The following is a 19,532-nucleotide window of genomic DNA, read 5'->3' on the forward strand; positions in this document are numbered from 1 at the left end:
TGGGAAGGAAATCTCTAAGAGAAGACCGGAGAGGCTAAGGAGGGGGCGAGCCTGGAGGACTGTCCCTGTGGGTGAGGGGAGCGCAGAAGTCCTGAGCGTGGGAGGGGGGCGGAGAGTCACCTGGCGGGACCGAGGCGGACGAGCCTGGAGGGAGGCGAGCCTAGGCGGGGCGAGCAGAGGAGGAGCGGCGGGGCAGGGGCCAAGGTTGGGGGCGGGGACCAGGCGGGGCGGGAGCCTCCGCCCGAACCGCGGCGCGAGCAGGTGGAGCCGCAGCGGGAGCCCGCCGGGCCGAGCTCGGGGAGGCAGCGGCTGGGCCGGGGCCATGGAGCTGCTAAAGCTGAACCGGAGCGCGCAGGGGTCCGGACCCGGGCCGGGGGCTTCCCTTTGCCGCCCCGGGGGGGCCCTCCTCAACAGCAGCGGTGCGGGCAACCTCAGCTGCGAGCCCCCTCGCATCCGCGGAGCCGGGACACGAGGTGGGTGCCTCCCTAAGCCCCCTCCACCAGCTCCTTCTCGCTGCACCCCACACTGATAGAGATAAAGGCCCCCACTGCCTCCTCAAACGCCTACACCATCCCCTCATAGTACTCCCTCAGTCCCTAAACAGCTCCCCCGACACTTCTGCCCCCCCCCCACCCCCTCCACGGCTCATAAAAACTCCATCACAGCTTCACACCACCTGATCAGAGCCCCTTCACACCCTGGTCTCCTGGTCGTACCCAGAGCCACTGGTCATCCTCAAACACAGCCTCCTGCCCAACACAGAGCCCCCTCCTAGACACAGACGGCCAGGAAGCGAGGACCTCCTCTTGCCTATCCTTCCAGGTCTCTTCCTTTTAAATCCAGTTCACAGAGCCACAGCGGGGAAGGAAAGGAAGAAAAGAAGGCAAGACCGGGAAAAAGAAGAGGGCTGGTTGAGGGAGAGAGCACTATGGAAGGCTTGAATGGGAAGTTAGAGCTATATAATCTCCTGTGTCCTCTGCCCCACCCCTAGCCTTCCCAAAAGAGATCCTCAAACCGGAATTAGGCTGGACATTGGGGGCTGCACCCTAGAGATGCCAGTCTCCATTTCACTCCTCCTCAAATCCTCCTGCCTCCCAAAGGGGAACTCTAATCAAAGCTCTGTCCCCTCTCTTTTTCTGTCTCCAAGTCCCCTCCAAGCACCCTCTCCAACCTGCCTTTCCTTAGGTTTCCTCCTCCTAGAGCCTGGCTGCCCCCTTCATCTCCTATCTCTTGTGCCACCATCTCCCCCACCCCCACTGCTTCCACTCACTCAGTCCCCAAAATGACTTTCACTCCTCCCACGGGCCAACAGCCGCATTTTCTCCACAACACAGCTCATGATATATGTTTTCCCTTCCTGCACCTTTTCTTTCCTTAAATGTCTTCTGGACACCTGCTGTTGTCGCTGAGCTAGGTGCTGGGGACACAGGGATGAAACAGACCCAGTCTGGACCCTCATCGGTCCATAGTCAAGTGCAGAAGGGAGACAAACCAGTTGGAAAATCACAGTCACTCTGAGAAGTCCCAGGAGAGGGTCTGAATTGTGGGCATCCAAAGGAGATGGGATCCAAGAACTTCATAGACAAGGGAACCCAGGAGCTGGGTCTTGAAGTTGGAGTTCAGTAGGCAGAAAAAGGAAGCAGGGGGATTCTAAGAGAGGGAGCAGTGCTGAGCAGAAGGAAATTATTCCACGTTCAAGAAGGGAAAATGGCAATAAATTTTAATTTGAGTATTTATCCCACAAAATAATGTATATGCTTTCTCAGACCAGTTTTTACACACTCTCACTTAGATTGCTTCATTCTACAAATATTTATTGAACCAGAGAAAAAATGAACACAGTTCCTATTTCATGGAGTTCACAGTTTAGTGGGAGAGCCAGACAAGTAAGCAGGGAATTGCAGCACAAAGTGAGATGTGCCTTAGATTAAGGCTGTGGGAACACAGAAGAGGAGCTTTAGTCTAGCTTAGCCTTGGGGGTCAAAGTGGGCCTCCTGAGAAGGTAATTGAAGAAAAATTTAAAAAGACAAGGGAAAGCCAGACAAGCGAAGGGGCAGGAAAGGCAAGAAGCATTCTAAGCAGAGGAACAATATGTGTAAACGCCCAAAGTTAAAATCCATGGTACTTTCGTTCAGTGTGTCAGTTTCTGAGTGCCTGAAACATACATCAAAAGAGAGGAAAAATGAACACTCAGGATGAGCACCAACCTAGAGGGTTTACAAAGAGCCTCACAGACCTGGCTAAGGAGTGTAGATTTTTATCCTGAGGATGATGGGAACTACTGAAAGACTCCGTAGTACAGCCAGGATTAGTTCTATAGTGTAGAAGATGGATTGGAGGACAAGACATGAAAGGGTGGGGGATGGGGTGGACACTTTAGAAGGCTATTCTGTTTCTCTGATAAAAGATGATATGGGCTTGGACTAAGGTTTTGGCAGTGGGGATGGAGAGAAGTGGATGGATTCGAGAAGCACTTCTGGAAGTGGAATCAACAGAACTTGGTAGGGATTGATTAGAAATGGAGAGGGAGGAAGAGGTCAAAGGATGACATCCAGGTGTCTAGCTTGGACAATTAGATGGATGTTGGTGCTATATCATGAGAACGATAACAAAGGAACAGAAACAAATTTGAAAGAGAAGAACTATAAATTCACTTTGGAACCCACTGAGTTTAAGTGCTGTTGAGATACCCAGGTGGGGTAGCCAGTAAGCTGTTGAATCTGGTGGTCAGGAACTTAGGGGAGGGGTGCAAGCTGGGAATACAGACTTAAAAGGTCTTTGCCTACAGAAGGTAATGGAAGCCACAGGAATAGCTAAAATCATACAAAGATGACAAGATGAAAAGAAAACAGGTCCCAGGGAAGGACCCTGAAAAAGACTGAGATTTAAAAGCCAGGCAAAAGATGGAGAGCCCATGATGAAACCATCAGAGGGAAGGGAAAGATTTCAAGCAGGGTGGGATAAGTGATGTCATATGGTGCTGATATAAGTCGAATAAGGACAGAACAGCATCCTTCAGATCCAGTAACAAAGAAGTCCTTAAGAGGAGTTGTGGGTATTAAGGCCTGACTACAGTTGGTTGAGGTTTGGGAGGGTGCATGAGGAGGTTATGAGAAGTGAACCAGGGTGTGTAGATGAAACTTTCCAGAAATTTGGGAGGGAGAGAGAAGCAAAGAAAAAATAGGATAGTGCCAGAAAGAGCATGGGATTGAGGAATGGTATGTGGTGGGGGTTGTCTTTGGGTATATGTGTGTGCAGTAGAGGCAAGAGTCTTTTTAAAATGTTGATGCAGCATGGGCCAAGACAGAGGAAAGGAAGGTCAAAGGCTCAGCAGAGAGCAGGGACAGTCCACAGAGCAGGGGACCCTGAGAAAGCAGAACATGAAGTGATTCAGAGCACAGGTGCAAGAATTGGCCTTGCTTATCTGGATGTTGTTACCTACACAGAGTGGATGTTACCCAGGCAGTCAGAAGTTACCCACAAAGACTGTTTGCCACTCACTCAGATACTACATGTTAGCCAGGCTCACTCCAGTGTTACCAGTAGAAATGTGGATGTTACCCACATTATTCTTATATGTTACCCACATAGACCAGAGGGCTAATGTTCACTCAGATGCCACCACTGAAAACCAGGTATCACCCACAGTTACTTTAACAATGCCCATAGTCATTTAGATGTCACTCACCCATCAGACACACTTGCTTTCATTTTATCATCCACACATAGATATCACCCATGCTCACTTAACTAACCTTTTCCAGATATCACCCATAAAATCATGGTTGTTAGTCTCACACATTCAGATATTAACCACAAAGATTCAGATATCACATGTGTTCACTCAGGCACTGAGTTATTTTACTCAGATTGATCTCTCACTTCACATCTTAACATGTTAACATCTCACATCCATGCTCACCTAAATATTGCCTACACATACTTGAATATTACTTTCTGCTTACTCAGCTACTACCATCATCATTTGGATATTCCCCCATTCAGTTCAGACCTCTGAATATAATCCACATTTTCTGAAGATGTTATCTACCAAACGAGATGTTATCCGCAGACATATTACCTCTGCACAGTCTAAATTTGCCCACTCTCAGTCAGGCATTATCTACAGACACGTAGTTAAACCCTTCTCAGACCTTGTCCACAAAAATATGTATTACTCTCACCCACCTAGATATTATCTCAAAAACTAAATTATTATCCAATGTTCACTCTGATATTACCTGTACATCCTTCCATATTATTTCTGCTCCTTCAGTGAGTACCCATTGACATTTGGATATCCCCATTTGCCCAGCTATCATCCACAATCAGTTGCATGCTGTCCATGATCACCACAGACACATGGGTATTGCTTTGATGTCTGTGTTCATGGGTGACCAGATCCAACATGCCAGTGGAAGGCAGGGTTTGAGGCATCAGCAGCTTCGGTGTTGTTTCTTATAAAGTCCTGGTTTTTGTGTTTGGCACATTATCTGGATTTTTGTGCTCATACTTCTCTGCCACCATCTGGAAAGAACAAATGCAGATATTTTAGACCCCAGAAACAGAAATGAACTGTCACAGTCTTCTGAGTTCTCTGGCCCAGCAGGATGATGCCCAGAGGTAGTCAAGGCACTAGAATCTATAAGGTGCCACTCCCATTCTTCCACCCCTACCTTAATTTCTTAGTTGCCGAAGCCACCATGATCACTCCTATTCCACCACACAAACACACATGGATGCATACACATAGGCAAAAACACACACACAAGTCTTCATTCTAATTGCTTTTTAGTGACTTTTGAAAAAACTAATAGGGTATTTTTACAGTAGTTTCAGAAAAACTGAATGGAAAGCACAGGGAGATTCCCACCACCCCCCCCCCAATACACACAGAGAGACACACACAGTTTCCCCTACTATTAATACCTTGCATTAATGCAACACATTTGTTACAATTGATAGGCCAATATTGATACACTATTAACTAAATTCCATAGTTGACATCAGGGTTCACTTCTTGGGTTGTATATTCTATGGGTTTTAAAAGATTTTTTTAAATGTTTGTTTATTTTTGAGAGAGAGAGAGAGAGAGAGAGAGAGAGAGAGAGAGAATGTACAGGCATGCACAAGCAGGAAAGGGGCAGAGAGAGATGGAGACAGAATCCCAAGCAGGCTCTGCGCTATCAGTACAAAGTCCCATGCAGGGCTAAAACCCATGAACCATGAGAGAATGACATGGGCTGAAGTTGGACACTCAACTGACTGAGCTTCCCAGGCTCTCCTCTATTCTATGGGTTTTAACAAATGTATAGTAACATCTATCCACCATTAGAGTACTGTACAGAATAGTTTCACTGCCCTAAAAGCCCTGTGCTCTACCTTTTCATCCCTCCTACCCTCTCCCTGGGCCACTGGCTCTAAGAGTGCTTTTAATTAATCTTTTTCACATCTCCTAACTGTTCAACAGCAAAGACTTGGAGAGATAGTAGTGGCTGGAAATAAGCTAATTGCTGGGAATGCGCAGAAAAATAGCAAAGTGTTGTACGATCGCTGGGCAATTTTACTGGAACTTTGTCCCTCTAGTTTTCAGGAGTCCCCATGCAGATTGGGAACTTGATAAGAGTGGGCATCATCTCATCTTTCTGCTCCACCAAGTTCAAAGACACACATGGGATACATCAGCCGGGTGAATGAATGAGAAATGTGCTTTTTCATACTTCAGGGTGTGTACCGACTTGAGGTGTGGTTATTGATTCAAGAACTAGTTGAAGAGAGACATCCAGAGGAGGATCTGAAAAAGATGATAGAATGGCGAGATTAAGGAAAGTGGAGGGGTGGGGGCGGTAGACTGGAAGGAGACAAAAAGTACAGGATAGAATACTAGCTCACACACACCTCAAATTTGCTACACATAAGCCTTCCTTGCAGAAAGGGAGACATGTCTCCAAAGAGACAGAGGCAGAGAGGAGGGCATGCTGGAGCTTTAGAGGCACAGAGGTGAAGCATGGATGGGGCAGGACAAAGCAGGTGCATTTGTGTGGAGAGTGAAAGAGATTCGTTCAAGATTCATTAGCCAGCATGTGTGAACACCTCCTATTTGCAGGACATTATGCTAAGTGCCAGGGATATGCAGAAGAATGATCTGGGCATTGCCCCTGTCCTCAAGAAGCTCATAATCCAGTGGAGGAGATAGAGAATTAAACATAATAATACAGTGAGCAATGCCACACTGGAGTACAGAGAGGCAGAAAGAGGCACTGAGATTGAGATTTGATTGGGGAAGGAGGCAGCATGATGAATGACAGAGGGGTGAGGGAGCAGCAGGAGGCAAAGCATTTTAGAGATCTGGAGACTCAGCTGCTATTCTGATTCAACACCTGACTTGACTGTGTGATCTGAGAACTAATGTCACTGCTGGGTTCTGTTCAGGAATCTCTTGTAGATAGCATGCACTTGATGCCTACAGCTGTTTCTGAATAAGTTGGTTATCATTAATAAGAACAGTTTAATTCAGAGCCTAAGACAAGAGTCAATGTATGGGGCTGCAGAAGGGGGAGCTGCAGCTCTGAGCCCTTCCCTCCCCACAACCTGGAAGGCTCTGGCCCTGCCTTCTCTCCCTTCAAGCTCTCATGTCTCTCACGCTGAGGCCATGGGCTTGGGTGACTGAGTCCAGCTTAATTCAATTCACTTTTGTTTGGGTCTGCTTGGTTGTGATATAGAGGCCCAAAGATGGATCCATCCCCTAACAGACAATGACACAAATGAATGGGGTCAGCCCTCTGTCTAGCCCAGCAACACTAGTGTCCTTCCTGTGAGCTCCCACAACACTTTGTATATCCCCCAGCTTTACTCCTTATCCCACTGTGTGGCAATTATCTATTTATGTACCCAAATTTCCCTCTGGACTGTGAGCTCTCAGATGGCAGGGAATTTGTCATGTCCATCTCTTTGTCCTCACTGCCTAACACAGAGGGAGTCCTCTGTAAATGTTTGTTGAGTGAAAATGAATGTTAGGAGATAATTAAAATACAAAGTAGAAAATAAAAAGCATTCTGATAGATGTGTAAGGAACATTCATGGGTCAGAGGAAGGGGAGATTAACTCCAAATGAGGCATCCAGAAAGGCCTTACAGAAGAGGGGGCAGTTAATCTGAGTCTTGATGGGCAGTGGTGTATAGGAATTTACCAGATACAGAAAACCAATTTGTGATGGGGGGAGGGTATTAGTGGCAGTTGGTGAAAGAACATTCCAGGCTGAGAAATCAATGTTAGCAATGGAGGAAGTCATGAGGGTGCATGATGCCTTCAAGAAAGTGAGTCATCCAGGGGCGCCTGGGTGTCTCAGTCGGTTAAGCAGCCGACTTCGGCTCAGGTCATGATCTCGCGGTCCGTGAGTTCGAGCCCCACGTCGGGCTCTGTGCTGACAGCTCAGAGCCTGGAGCCTGTTTCAATTCTGTGTCTCCCTCTCTCTGACCCTCCCCCATTCATGCTCTGTCTCTCTCTGTCCCAAAAATAAATAAACGTTAAAAAAAATTTTTTTTAAAAAGAAAGTGAGTCATCCAGTGGCTTAAGTGGGTGCATTGCAAGAGGAGGTGAGACAGGACAGTTCTCAGAGGATCTGGAAGACACGCTAAAGGGTTGCAGAGAGTACAGGGAAGGTGAAGAGGGATTTTTTTAGACAATAAGGACCTGACCTGACCTATGTTTCAAAAGGTAGTGGGTGATCAATAGTGTCAAATGCTACAGGGAGATCAAGTAGAATAGGCTGAGAAGAGACCTTTGGACTTGGCAGTTAAAGCTTAGTGATCTTGAGAAGTGTCCAAACAGTGATGGGGGGCGGAGGGGAGATGGATCGGGCACTGGACTGTAATCGACTGAGGAGTGAATGAGAAAATGCAAATAATCCTTTCAAGAAGCTTGGCTGTAAAGAGAAGGGAGAATTTGAAGCAAAGCTTGAGAAGAGACAGACCTTCTCAAGGAGAGGAGGAGTTAAGCCAATTTCCCTAAGCCTCAAGGGGTTAGAAACCTAAAGGATTCAAGTGAACCCATCCGCTGAGTGGGAGGAGGTATTCCTGGGATGCAGAGGGATCTAGCTGGGTAGGAGATGTGGGGAATAAGTGGGCTTGGAGGGTCTGGCTGAGTGGGAGCCAGACTCCTTGCTGCCACCCCTCTGTTTTCCTACCCAGAACTGGAGCTGGCCATCAGGATCACCCTTTATGCAGTGATCTTTCTGATGAGTGTTGGAGGAAATGTGCTCATCATTGTGGTCCTGGGACTGAGCCGCCGCCTGAGGACTGTCACCAACGCCTTCCTGCTCTCACTGGCAGTCAGCGACCTCCTGCTGGCTGTGGCTTGCATGCCCTTCACCCTCCTGCCCAATCTCATGGGCACATTCATCTTTGGCACAGTCGTCTGTAAGGCGGTTTCCTACCTCATGGGTAGGTGAGACAACCCCCTGCTCCCCTCCTTACCTAAAGTTCTTGCTGCACATAGGGGTCTTTCTCAGTAGGGCCTGAGCAAATCACTGGTTGAGTATATAGTACAAGTTTCCTGAATGACCCCTTCCTCTTCCCTTGTTTAGGGGTGTCTGTAAGCGTGTCCACACTAAGCCTTGTGGCCATCGCCCTGGAGCGATACAGTGCCATCTGCCGACCACTGCAGGCACGAGTGTGGCAGACACGGTCCCACGCAGCTCGTGTGATCATAGCCACGTGGATGCTCTCTGGACTGCTCATGGTGCCCTATCCCGTGTACACCGCCGTACAGCCAGTAGGGTCCCGTGTGCTGCAGTGCGTGCATCGCTGGCCCAGTGCACATGTTCGCCAAACCTGGTGAGGGCACCCATTCCTGGGAATTCCTCTCTCCATCTCCATCAGCTGCTTACTACCATTCCCCAGAATCTTCCTCCAGCTGCCCCAATATTCTGATTCCCTCTCCTCACCCATCACCCTGGGATTCCCATTTGGGGTCCCTCCCCAGTTCTCTAGCCCTTCCCAGCAGGACCCCCAAATCCTACTTCTACCTCAGGGGCCTGGTCACCAGCCCTAGAAAGGATCCCTTGCTCTTCTTCCACCTGTGATTACAGGTGGACAGATACCCGCGTGATTGATCTGCTCTGTCTCCAGGTCCGTACTGCTGCTCCTGCTCTTGTTCTTCGTCCCGGGTGTGGTTATGGCTGTGGCCTACGGGCTCATCTCCCGCGAGCTCTACTTAGGGCTTCGCTTTGACGAAGACAGTGACAATGAGAACCAGAGCCGAGTCAGAAGCCAAAGAGGACTGCGGAGCGGGGCAGGACCAGGTGGGGGATATCCAGCTTCCCCTCCCGACCCCCACCCTTACCACCGGCCTTGGGAAGGGGCGGAGCCTAGAGTGGGTGGGGCAGAAAGGAGACTGACACGCAGATGCTGGAAATCTGAGTCTGGTGGTTCTTGGGCTGGAGGTTGAGAGGACTCAGCCTGCTGCTCTGACCGCCTACCCTCTGTACTCAGGTTCTGCCCAACCCAATGGGCGTTGCCGGCCGGAGATCGGGCTGGCTGGAGAGGATGGTGATGGCTGTTACGTGCAGCTTCCACGCTCTCGTCAGACCCTGGAGCTGTCCGCGCTGACGGCGCCCACACCTGGGCCAGGATGTGGCCCCCGGCCCTACCAGGCCAAGCTGTTGGCTAAGAAGCGCGTGGTGCGGATGCTACTGGTGATCGTTGTGCTTTTTTTCCTGTGTTGGTTGCCATTGTACAGTGCCAACACGTGGCGCGCCTTCGACAGCTCTGGTGCGCACCGCGCGCTTTCGGGAGCACCCATCTCTTTCATCCACTTGCTGAGCTACGCCTCAGCCTGTGTCAACCCCCTGGTCTACTGCTTCATGCACCGTCGCTTTCGCCAGGCCTGCCTTGAGACATGTGCCCGCTGCTGCCCCAGGCCTCCACGAGCTCGCCCCAGGCCTCTTCCAGATGAGGACCCGCCCACCCCCTCCATCGCTTCACTGTCCAGGCTGAGCTACACCACCATCAGCACGCTGGGGCCTGGCTGAGGGGTAGAGAGGGAGTGGGGGCTGAGGCGGAAGATACCAATTCCTACAAGTAGGGACCCATCCAGACACACGAGAGACACAGACCCACTGACACAGGAGACTGACACCCAAAAAGCATGGACTAATTCCAACACACACACAAAAGTGGCTTACCTGACACAAAAGAAACAAACCAGATCCCCACACAGGAAATAAGGCACACTCTTGATATGGGACCAAGCCTGGCACATAGAAACAGGGCACTGACTTTAGACGCACACAGACACAGCATCCCTAGCAATGGACTATCCATACATAGTGGAAATTCTGAGAGAGGCTGGCCTGCCTCTCATATACACATAGTAATGGCACTGATTCTTTAGGGCTCTGGAGCCTGGCACGGTACTGACTCCTGAGATGCTCCAAGCTGCCCACCCACCCCCCCAGTTTGACCTCACAGTGCCCTTCCCCATTTCAGCACTGAAAAATACCAACCAACCTAATCTCACATCTCCCTGACCAACAGGCTGTTTTGCACTGAAAAGTCCCTTCATTCCTTTCCAGTTAAATTCTATGGCCCTGACCCTCCTCCATCACCCAAACTCTTCAAGAAATAATAAATGACTTGGCTTTCTCCTGAACTTCCTTTCTGGACTTTTTTTTTGGGGGGGGGGCAGGTGAGGAGGCATGGGATTTTGTAGAATTCTCCCTCTTGGGTCCTTCTTCCATGGTCTCTCCTGTGCATGACCTCCTGCCAAAATGCCCATGGTCTGAGGCTAAATGGGGATGTGGGTATTCTGTCTGGGTTGTCATCCTGGACCCACCTACACACTAGTGTCATACATAGTAGCTGGGGATGGGGGTGGCAGGCAGAATATCCATGACACATCATGATTCCTAAGCATTCTCCTAAAGTGGTGCCATTGCTAAGGTACTATATTAATAGGTAATTACTAAAATTTTATTGAAATGTAAGTGGAAGCACTATATAATAAGACTCAGTTTATTCAATGTGTGTTTCAAATACCAGGACTCAGATCATAAGTGTACAAGTTAAAGAGTAGGAACTTTTTTAATGCACTCTTCTCTGGTGTCAGAATCTGGCCAAGCTTCTGCCCCGTGGAAGCACCTTTACTGGCCAGCAACAAAGGTGGGGAGAATGCTGGATCTGAATAAGAGGAATCCCAGAGCCCAGGCTTCCTTTTGACTATGAGACTGATCCAGCCCCAGAGAGAGGCAGAGACAGCAACATCATCCCTTCACACACACAATGACAGGTAGGGAAGAACAGATGACCTCACCAGGGATATACATGGATAATCAGAAGTATGATAGAGTGAGAGGGTTTCTTGACACTTTGTCTTGTAACAGATGGGAAAATAGAGACCCAGAGCAGGAAAGAAAGCTGTTCAAGGTCATACAATAAATTAGAACAAGACAGAAATAATCCTATTGAAGTAGACACTAAGCTCAGATGGGAAACAAGCCATACCCATCATGAGGCAGACCCAAGTTTTGTGGGGCCTGGAGCTTATAAAACCGGGTGCCCTTTTTAAGAAAAAGAATACAAAATGACAGATACAAAATTGCCAGGACACTGACCAGGGCCACGGAAGGCGCCTATGCAGTGAGGAGCCCAGAGATTTAAGCCTCGTTAACCTCACAGCCAGTAACACCTCTAACTCCACCCACTAACTAGGCTGGACAAAGGCCAGGTGAAGGACAATGAGAAAGGAGAGTGGTCTTTTGTTTACCAGTGCTGAGGCTGCTCCCATCCATCCTTTCTACAGGGCCCTGGGCTGCAAGAGGCAGGATGCAGGAAGAAAAGGAGGGAGAAGGCGTTCCAAGCTGTCAACTACAACAGTGCAGGTTAAAAATAGAATCCCAGCTGGTCTGACTTACTGGAGGCAAGATATCGGGCCTTTCTTTCTCATGCCAACTTTTTCAGGGGCGGAAGTAGGGTTGCCCACAGGCTTTGCAGCACTCTGAAGGAGATTGCTGATGAAGGCCCATCAGGAGCTGGGCCCTGGGCTCTGGATGACCACCAGATGGCAGTGGGAACCTGGGTGGGGTCGGGCTCCAAGTCCAGTGTGAGCTGAAGTACCTGTGGCCCAGGGATAGCCTAGAAGGTAGCACAAAATCATGGCCTGAATAACACCATTTCGCACACAGTGCTGCCCTTTGGTCTACCAGATACTTACACATCCATCACCTTACCCCCTCCCCCAAGCCCTGTCTAGTTACCAGATATGGAATCTCAGGGACCTCCCATCCATTTTCTGTCTCTTAAAATCTGTCAAACATTTCAGGTCCAAATTTAATATCGCTGCCTCCCAGAAGTCCTTCATGGTCATCCTCACAAAGCTTGTCTGCTCCTGTAGTACTTACTGCTTTCTCTCTTCCATCATATTGACTTGTGTTCCTGCCTGATTTCCCATACTGGGCTGGGAACAGCATAATGTGGTGAGAAAATGACAGCCTGGGCTAGAAGGCGGGGTGACAGAGGGGGTGGGAAATGTGGAGCTTCTCAGTGCAGCGTGACAGTCATCTTACATATACCAATTCACTTCATTCTCTCCTACACATTTCTCTTTGTTTGACAGAAAAGGAAGGTGAAGCTGAGAAAGCTTAGTGGACTTACATGAAGTCCTGTGGCAACACTGAGCTCAGGTGTCTGCTCCCAAAACCTTTTCTTTTTCCAGGCATGCTGCATTGTCTTTCAAGGCTTAAAGACCTGGGTTCCAGTAGACCTGGCCTGCCTTTTAAAAGTTGATTTTGTGCAAGTTCTTTCAGTGAGTCTCAGTCTCAGCTATAAAACAAAAATAATTACATCAACTTCTGTGAAATGTGATTTATAATAAGAAATATACGTTGGGTCTTTACCCCCTCTCCAGGCACAGAGTTCCTAAAACCCTTGGAATTTCCTAAGTGATGAGAGCCCAAAGGGTGCTTTTTGACTTGTTGATGAACTGACTTTCCTAAAGCCTCTAGCTCACTTTAAGAACAGAGAGGGAGGCAAACCTTAAGAGACTCTTAACTACAGAGAACAAACTAAGAGTTGCTGGAGGAGGGGGATGGGTTAAATGGGTGATGGGCACTAAGGAGGGCACTTTTCAGGATGAGCCCTGGGTGTCATATGTAAGAGATGAATCACTGGGCTCTACTCCTGAAGCCAAGACTACACTGTATGTTAACTAATTTGAATAAAAATAAAAATAAAGAAAGAACACATTAAGAAATCTGCTGGCTCAAAAGAAGGAAGTGTTATCCTACAGGAACATTCCATCTGTTTCTGGAAATATCTAATCTCCTTTGCTGACTGGTTTTATATATCAGTTGTATGGGTTTATACAGCTATTTATTTAGTTTTTAGGTTTATTTATTTTGAGAAAGACAGAGAGAGCGAGCGGGGGGAGGGGCAGAGAGAGAAGGAGACAGAGAATCCGTGCTGTCAGCACAGAGCCTGATGCTGGGCTGGTACGAACCGTGAATCATGACCTGGGCCGAAACCAAGAGTTGGATGCTTAATGGACTGAGCCACCCAGGTGCCCCCAGTTGTATGGGTTTAGTTTAACGTCCACCTTCTATGAATAAATAGACTCGTTTCTGTGGGCTGTCAAAAAAAAAAAAAAAAAAAAGGGGCTGGTTGCCAGAAGAACCAATCACATGATTAGGGTTAGACCTTTCAGCCCTGCCCCTGACCTCCAAGGAGGAGAGGAGGGCTGGAAATTCAGTTCAAGAACCAATGGTCTGAGATTTAATCACAATTGCCTACCTAATGAGGCCTCCACAAAACCCAAAAGGACGGGGCTCGGAGAGCTTCTAGGTTGGTGAACATGTGGAGACTGGGGAGAAGTCCCACTTGGAGAAGGCATGGAGGCTCCGTGTCCTTTGCCCACAACTTGCCCTGTGCATCTCTTCCATCTGGCTGTTTCTGAGTTACATTTTTTAATAATAAACTGGTGATTTAGTAAGTAAAATGTCTCTCTTGAGTTCTGTGAATGCTGTAGCAAATTAATCAAATCAAGGAAGGGGTTTTGGAACCTCCAATCTATAGCCACTTAGTGAGAAGCACAGGTAACTACGAGGACTTCCAACTGGCATCTAAAGTCAGGGGAAGTCTTGTATGACTTAGCCCTTAATCTGTGGGATCTGATGCTATCTCTAGGTACATAATGTCAGGATTGAGTTAAATTGTGGGTCATCCAGCTGGTGTCAGAACATTGCTTGGTGGTGTGGGGGGAAAAAAACAAATTGTAATCGGTGTCCGAATCGTAATTCACACTGCCATTTTGAGAATTACATAAAGCAATGCTCAAAAGTTCTTATCATTGTATCAGGCACATAGCATAACAAGGGTTAGACTCAAGATTGCTTTAAGACCAGCATGCAGGAATAACAGTAGGAAACAAGGTCCTCTGCAGACAGAGACCACCCCTAACTGAAGGGAGCAGAACTCTGGGTCCAATAGGAAGCTTGGGGCCTGCTAAGAGATGGTATTAGAATGTAATGAAGTCAGAATTTGAATCCATATGTGCCTGACCCCAAAGCCCATGCTCTTTTCACTATGCATCCTGATTATGATCTCAGTCATTCAGGGCTGAAAAGTTGGGAGCGATTTGGAACCACTCAGGCAGGATTCTTCTCAGGGCTCAAAGTAGAAAAACAGGTAAGTCTATAATTCTGCAGACCTGCATCCCTTGGTGAGCCCCACTTCTAGCATCACCATCCCCGGAGGAAAGGCCCTGAAGATTCACTTCCCCAAACAAGATGCGGACAACTGTCCTGAAAATCTCACCCCCTCAAACCTTCTAAGAAGGAAGGTTTCCTAGCTAAGTCTCAGATATGAGGTCAAATCAGAGAAGGGGAAGCATCAAAGTGAACATGCACAAGACGGAGGTTAGGCCAAAAGCTGGCCCCTCCTATAGACAACTCAAGCCAGGGTCTTGGATGACCGTACACTCTGGTTAGTCAGGTCTCACTAGTGAGAAGCAAGGATGTTTTGTGGACAGACTTCATTCCTTGGAGTTATTTCTGGCAGAGGACAAGTGAGAGGAGAGGAAAGCAAGCATAAAGGTTGGGGAAGAAAGCAGGAGCCAGCTGGGATCAAATCTTTGTTGCTGGGATATAATGCCAGAGGGGGGACCTCCTGGAAATGGTGGCCTTCATTGCAGATTCTAGCAATGTTCCTTTAGCTGTTTCTTATTCTCTGAGCCTTATTCAGTATCCCCAAACCTAAGGAGACACTCGGTCAGCAGATTCTTCTTCATCATGCACAAAGAACAGCACCTCCCCCTTGGTAGGGTGAGTCTTCTGGAAACAGAATCTAACCCAGCCATGTAGCCACATTTTGAGGGAAGAAAATAGCTTACTGATTAGGCCCAGTGAAGTACTACTTTGTCTTAATCAAACACTTTTGAGTCCCAGAACCCACCTAGGCATATAAGTAATAAGAGATAAGACATGGAAGGGATCTTGAGAAGTATACATTTGAACAATGAGGCTGGTTTGAGTGATAAGGCTGTCCAATTTCCCAGGGTGAAACACGTAAGCTGTAAGCAACATGAGAAAGCCAGAAACATAAGATATTCCCAATCAGATACATGATCCCGTGGGCAGGGAGAGGCAGATGCAAAGCCCTCACTTGGAGATGGGCAGGACCTTCCAGGTGGAACTCAGTTTGGGGGCGGGGGGAATCCCTTTCCTCAAACCAGAAGTAACTCCCCAATGGTTCCAAATGCAGCAGTATTAGTCAGCCCTGAAGTAATGAACAGCTCTTCAGGGCATTTGAAGCAGCCCCCAGGCCACCTACATGTGTGGCTCTGTAGTTCAGCCCCGAAAAGGCAAGAGCAAAAGCGATGGGGTCATTGAAGCAGAGAAGTCTGGCTTAAGCCTGGAATGTTTAGTTCCTGCAGTCAGAGAGGTGGAGGACCCTGCACACATGTCAGGGACATGCCACACACACAAACTTGGAATGCTGGTACAGGTCAAACCAGAACTAGACAGCAATAGTGGGGATCTGGCCAGAGGAGACCAACAGGAAGCTACAGTATAGGGAGCTAATGGGAGTTTCCTGGTATGAAAACTGGTCTTACTGGAAGGATCTGGTACCCAGTCTACCTCAATGCCACTTACTAACTATGTAACCATTAGTTCTGACTGGTTACTTTCCCTTTCTGAACCTCAGTTTCCCTCATCTGACAGTATCCCTCATCCGGCGATAGTTCATGCCTTGTTATGTAGTTGTGAGGGTCACAAGAGATGGAGAAGCTATCTCCCCTGGAAAACAAGCCCAGGAAGATTGTTGGAAGCCCCAATATTAAAACAATTCTAGCACCCACCTCCATTTGCAACCCAAAGTAAAAATAATGCTTAGTCATAACATCATATAATAAAGTCCCACAAACTTCTGCCTTCCCCATGATGAGTACCTCAGAGACTTTCATTTGAAATGTCAAACATTTACTTATAATTGTTTAGTAGTCATGTGGGTACAAAACATAGTCAACTAGTTCTATAAAATTAAGGCAAATAGCAGTCCCCAGCCCCCTGTCTTGCTCCTCTCCCATATTCCTTCCCTAGAAGGAATCACTTTCAAATCTTTTATCATTTTTTTTTTTAGTATTTATCCCTGTATCTTTTTTTTTTTTTTTTTTTTTTTTTTTTTTTTTTTTTTTTGAGAGAAAGAGAGCAGGAGTGTGAATAAGCATGCAAGCAGGGTAGGAGCAGAGAGAGAGAATCTTAAGCAGGCTCTAGGCCCAGCACAGAGCTCCATGCGGGGCTCAATCCCATGACCATGAGATCATGACCTGAATCAAAATCAAGAGTCGGACACTTAACCGACTGAGCCACCCAGGCGCCCCATCCCCATATCTTTTCATAACATGCTAACATTATTTCTCGGTTCTTCTGTTTGGTAGTATTATCTATTGACTATCCACCATGGAAGATGAGGGGTTAATTCTCATGTCTACCACCAGCCCACCAGAAACACATACTCCTATACTCCCCTTTCTACCCAATAAAATTGTCACATAACTTTTGTTATCGTGATGACTAGCCTCCAAAGTGATCTACAATGATGCTCACCTCCTTGTATTCATGTCCTTATGTACTCCTGTCCCACATAAAGTAGGGTTAACTTGTATAACCAACATAATATCAAAACGTTTAATAAAGGCAGGACCCACACCTGCACTTTCATTACTTAGCCCCACTCCCTGCACCATAATCCCAGCCCTGTTGGGTCCTATCTTTATTTCACCTTCTGATTTTTTTTTTCATCATGGATTTTTTTTGCATTAATTTGTATTTTCCTCGATATGACATTTAAAAATTCCTTATCTTAATTGCTAAATTTTCTGGTACCTCTTTAAATTTTGCACCTAAGGCATCTCACTTACTTTACCTTAGTCCCAGCCATAACATAGTCTAATTGCTTCTTGAGAAAGGATGCATGGAAGGTAAATTTTTGAAAACTTGTCTATATATCCCTAATTCTAGCCTCACAGTGGTTTCATAATTTGATCAGGTATATAATTATAGGTTGGGATTTTTTTTTTAACCAATATTTTGAAGGTGGTGTTCTATGAAGTTCAAAGTTCAGCTTTGCACAGTGGCTGTCAATTTTGGAATTTTGTTGGCTATACATGTCAGTCCTATTCACAGTATGACAGGATTTAATTTAAAAGTGGAGGACTAACAGCTGATGGCAGTTTTGAGCAGTGGATGGAGCTCGTCAACTTGGAGCTTTATTGTAGAGTGACCTGGTTGGGCTGTTGGAGAACTCCAGATGCTGGGATCTCTAAGTCTTTCCTCTTAGGCTGATCAGATCACCTAGAGAAAACTTTTCCTATTTTCTGAACAGAAAATAAAGTCCTGGGTCCCATCACCTGGGGAGCCAGTGGAGGAAGACTGCAGGGTGGAGTGGGGTGGCTACCGGGCCTTTAATGTGCTCATGTGTACTTAAGTGTCCAGTATTTGTGGTCTCCCTGGCTTCAACTATGCCTGAAAGACCTTCAGTTTTATCTTCTCCAGACAGATCTCCTGCTTCTGCCTAGTAAGAAGAGCAGTACCTTCTTCTCAACAGCTTTCAATCAATCTTCTTTTATTTTCCCTCTACCCCATTTCCAGAGATACCTTGAATATCAAATCCTAAGCCTTTTGAGGGATCTATCATTTAGTTGTGGAGTTCTTGGCTTACCCTGTACAGTTATAGGCTGTATTAAATCATTAGACACCTGTCCATCTATTTTTTAGTTCCCAAAATGTTGTCATCTCTCTTTTTCTCACCATCTCTGAGGATTTATGACTTTAAAAATCCCTTGAAAAAAAATAAATAACTAAAATAAAAATCCCTTTAAAGTCAGTTCGGGGGGGCACCTGGGTGGCGCAGTCGGTTAAGCGTCCGACTTCAGCCAGGTCACGATCTCGCGGTCCGTGGGTTCGAGCCCCGCGTCAGGCTCTGGGCTGATGGCTCAGAGCCTGGAGCCTGTTTCTGATTCTGTGTCTTCCTCTCTCTCTGCCCCTCCCCCGTTCATGCTCTGTCTCTCTCTGTCCCAAAAATAAATAAACGTTGAAAAAAAAATTTTTTTAAATAATAATAAATAAAAAAATTAAAAAAAATAAAGTCAGTTCGGGAATCAGGGCAATGCTCAGCATGGCACCAGAGGGTAACAGAGCATAGGATATGGGGATGCATTCTACATCTTGGCCTAGGAGGATGAGGAAATCCTATTTCCTAGCTTCGTCTCCGTTTCACTCATATTGCAAATAATGCATTAGTTGAAAAAATCCGTTTACTGTGGCTTTGGTGGGGTTTAAAAGGGGAGCAAAATTGTATGCCTATATTCAAAGTGTAATCTTTATTGGGAGGTACCCTAGGCCTCTTTTCTATGGAAGTGTCCAACTTGGATGGTCAGCTTCTGGAGGTAAATTTTGGTCTCCAAAGAAGCAAACACTGCTGGTGCTGGTACAATTTCATTATCAGCATAGTGTTTCCCTCAAATATTAACTTTAATTGTAACAGTTATAATTTACCAGTTAGTAAAGCAATTATAAAATAAGTTATTTCATCCAGACGTCTCGCATGGATGGGTACTGGGTCCCACTGGCCTGGTCTCTGGTAAGTCCTCGCAAGGGCAAGGCCTGAAGGAGAGACCGCCCCAAGCCAGTTCAGGAGGAGCCGCAGAGTTACGAGGCGTCCTCAGGGGAGGTGGTTCGGTGCCAGGCTCTGCCACACATCTTCGGGTTCCCGCTGGTACGGTCACCTCTCCTAAGGCAGCCCCAGGGATAAACTATCCGCGCCTTTTTCGGCTGCGGTCGCCCCGCCCTCACCTCGCCCCGCCCCCTGGGCTCGCGCCCACCGGCGCGCGAGAGCTTTCAACTTCCAACGCCCGGTGGGGAGAACCCGAACCGCGCGCGGGAAACGGCTGAAGCCGGGAACGGTTGAAATGAGAGGGAGAGAAGCTGCAGCACGGAGCGGTCGCTGGCTGAAATAGGCTTCCGGGAGACAGGGAAGCGA

The 19,532-nt window shown here is 47.4% G+C and overlaps 1 protein-coding gene and 1 long non-coding RNA gene across 3 annotated transcripts; one reads left to right on the top strand and one right to left on the bottom strand.

The window, feature by feature from the left end:
- Positions 1-232: 232 nt before the first annotated feature.
- On the top strand, positions 233-10,650 carry CCKBR (cholecystokinin B receptor). 2 transcript variants are annotated; one of them, XM_043580494.1, is made up of 5 exons: positions 233-473; positions 8,190-8,441; positions 8,585-8,834; positions 9,129-9,301; positions 9,492-10,650. In XM_043580494.1, the coding sequence occupies exons 1-5, from the start codon at positions 323-325 to the stop codon at positions 10,028-10,030; spliced, it is 1,365 nt and encodes a 454-aa protein (XP_043436429.1). In that variant the 5' UTR covers positions 233-322; the 3' UTR covers positions 10,031-10,650. The 2 variants fall into 2 exon arrangements, with proteins under 2 accessions (XP_043436429.1, XP_043436430.1); XM_043580495.1 differs by lacking the exon at positions 233-473 and adding an exon at positions 5,221-7,316.
- On the bottom strand, positions 3,831-19,324 carry LOC122483488. The gene is made up of 4 exons (XR_006297407.1): positions 19,049-19,324; positions 12,651-12,818; positions 11,912-12,131; positions 3,831-4,527 (listed from the first exon to the last, which is right to left on the bottom strand). It is a non-coding gene; the product is annotated as an uncharacterized LOC122483488 (long non-coding RNA).
- Positions 19,325-19,532: the final 208 nt, after the last annotated feature.

This window comes from Prionailurus bengalensis, chromosome D1 (genome assembly GCF_016509475.1).
Source record: "Prionailurus bengalensis isolate Pbe53 chromosome D1, Fcat_Pben_1.1_paternal_pri, whole genome shotgun sequence".
Lineage (NCBI taxonomy): Eukaryota > Metazoa > Chordata > Mammalia > Carnivora > Felidae > Prionailurus > Prionailurus bengalensis.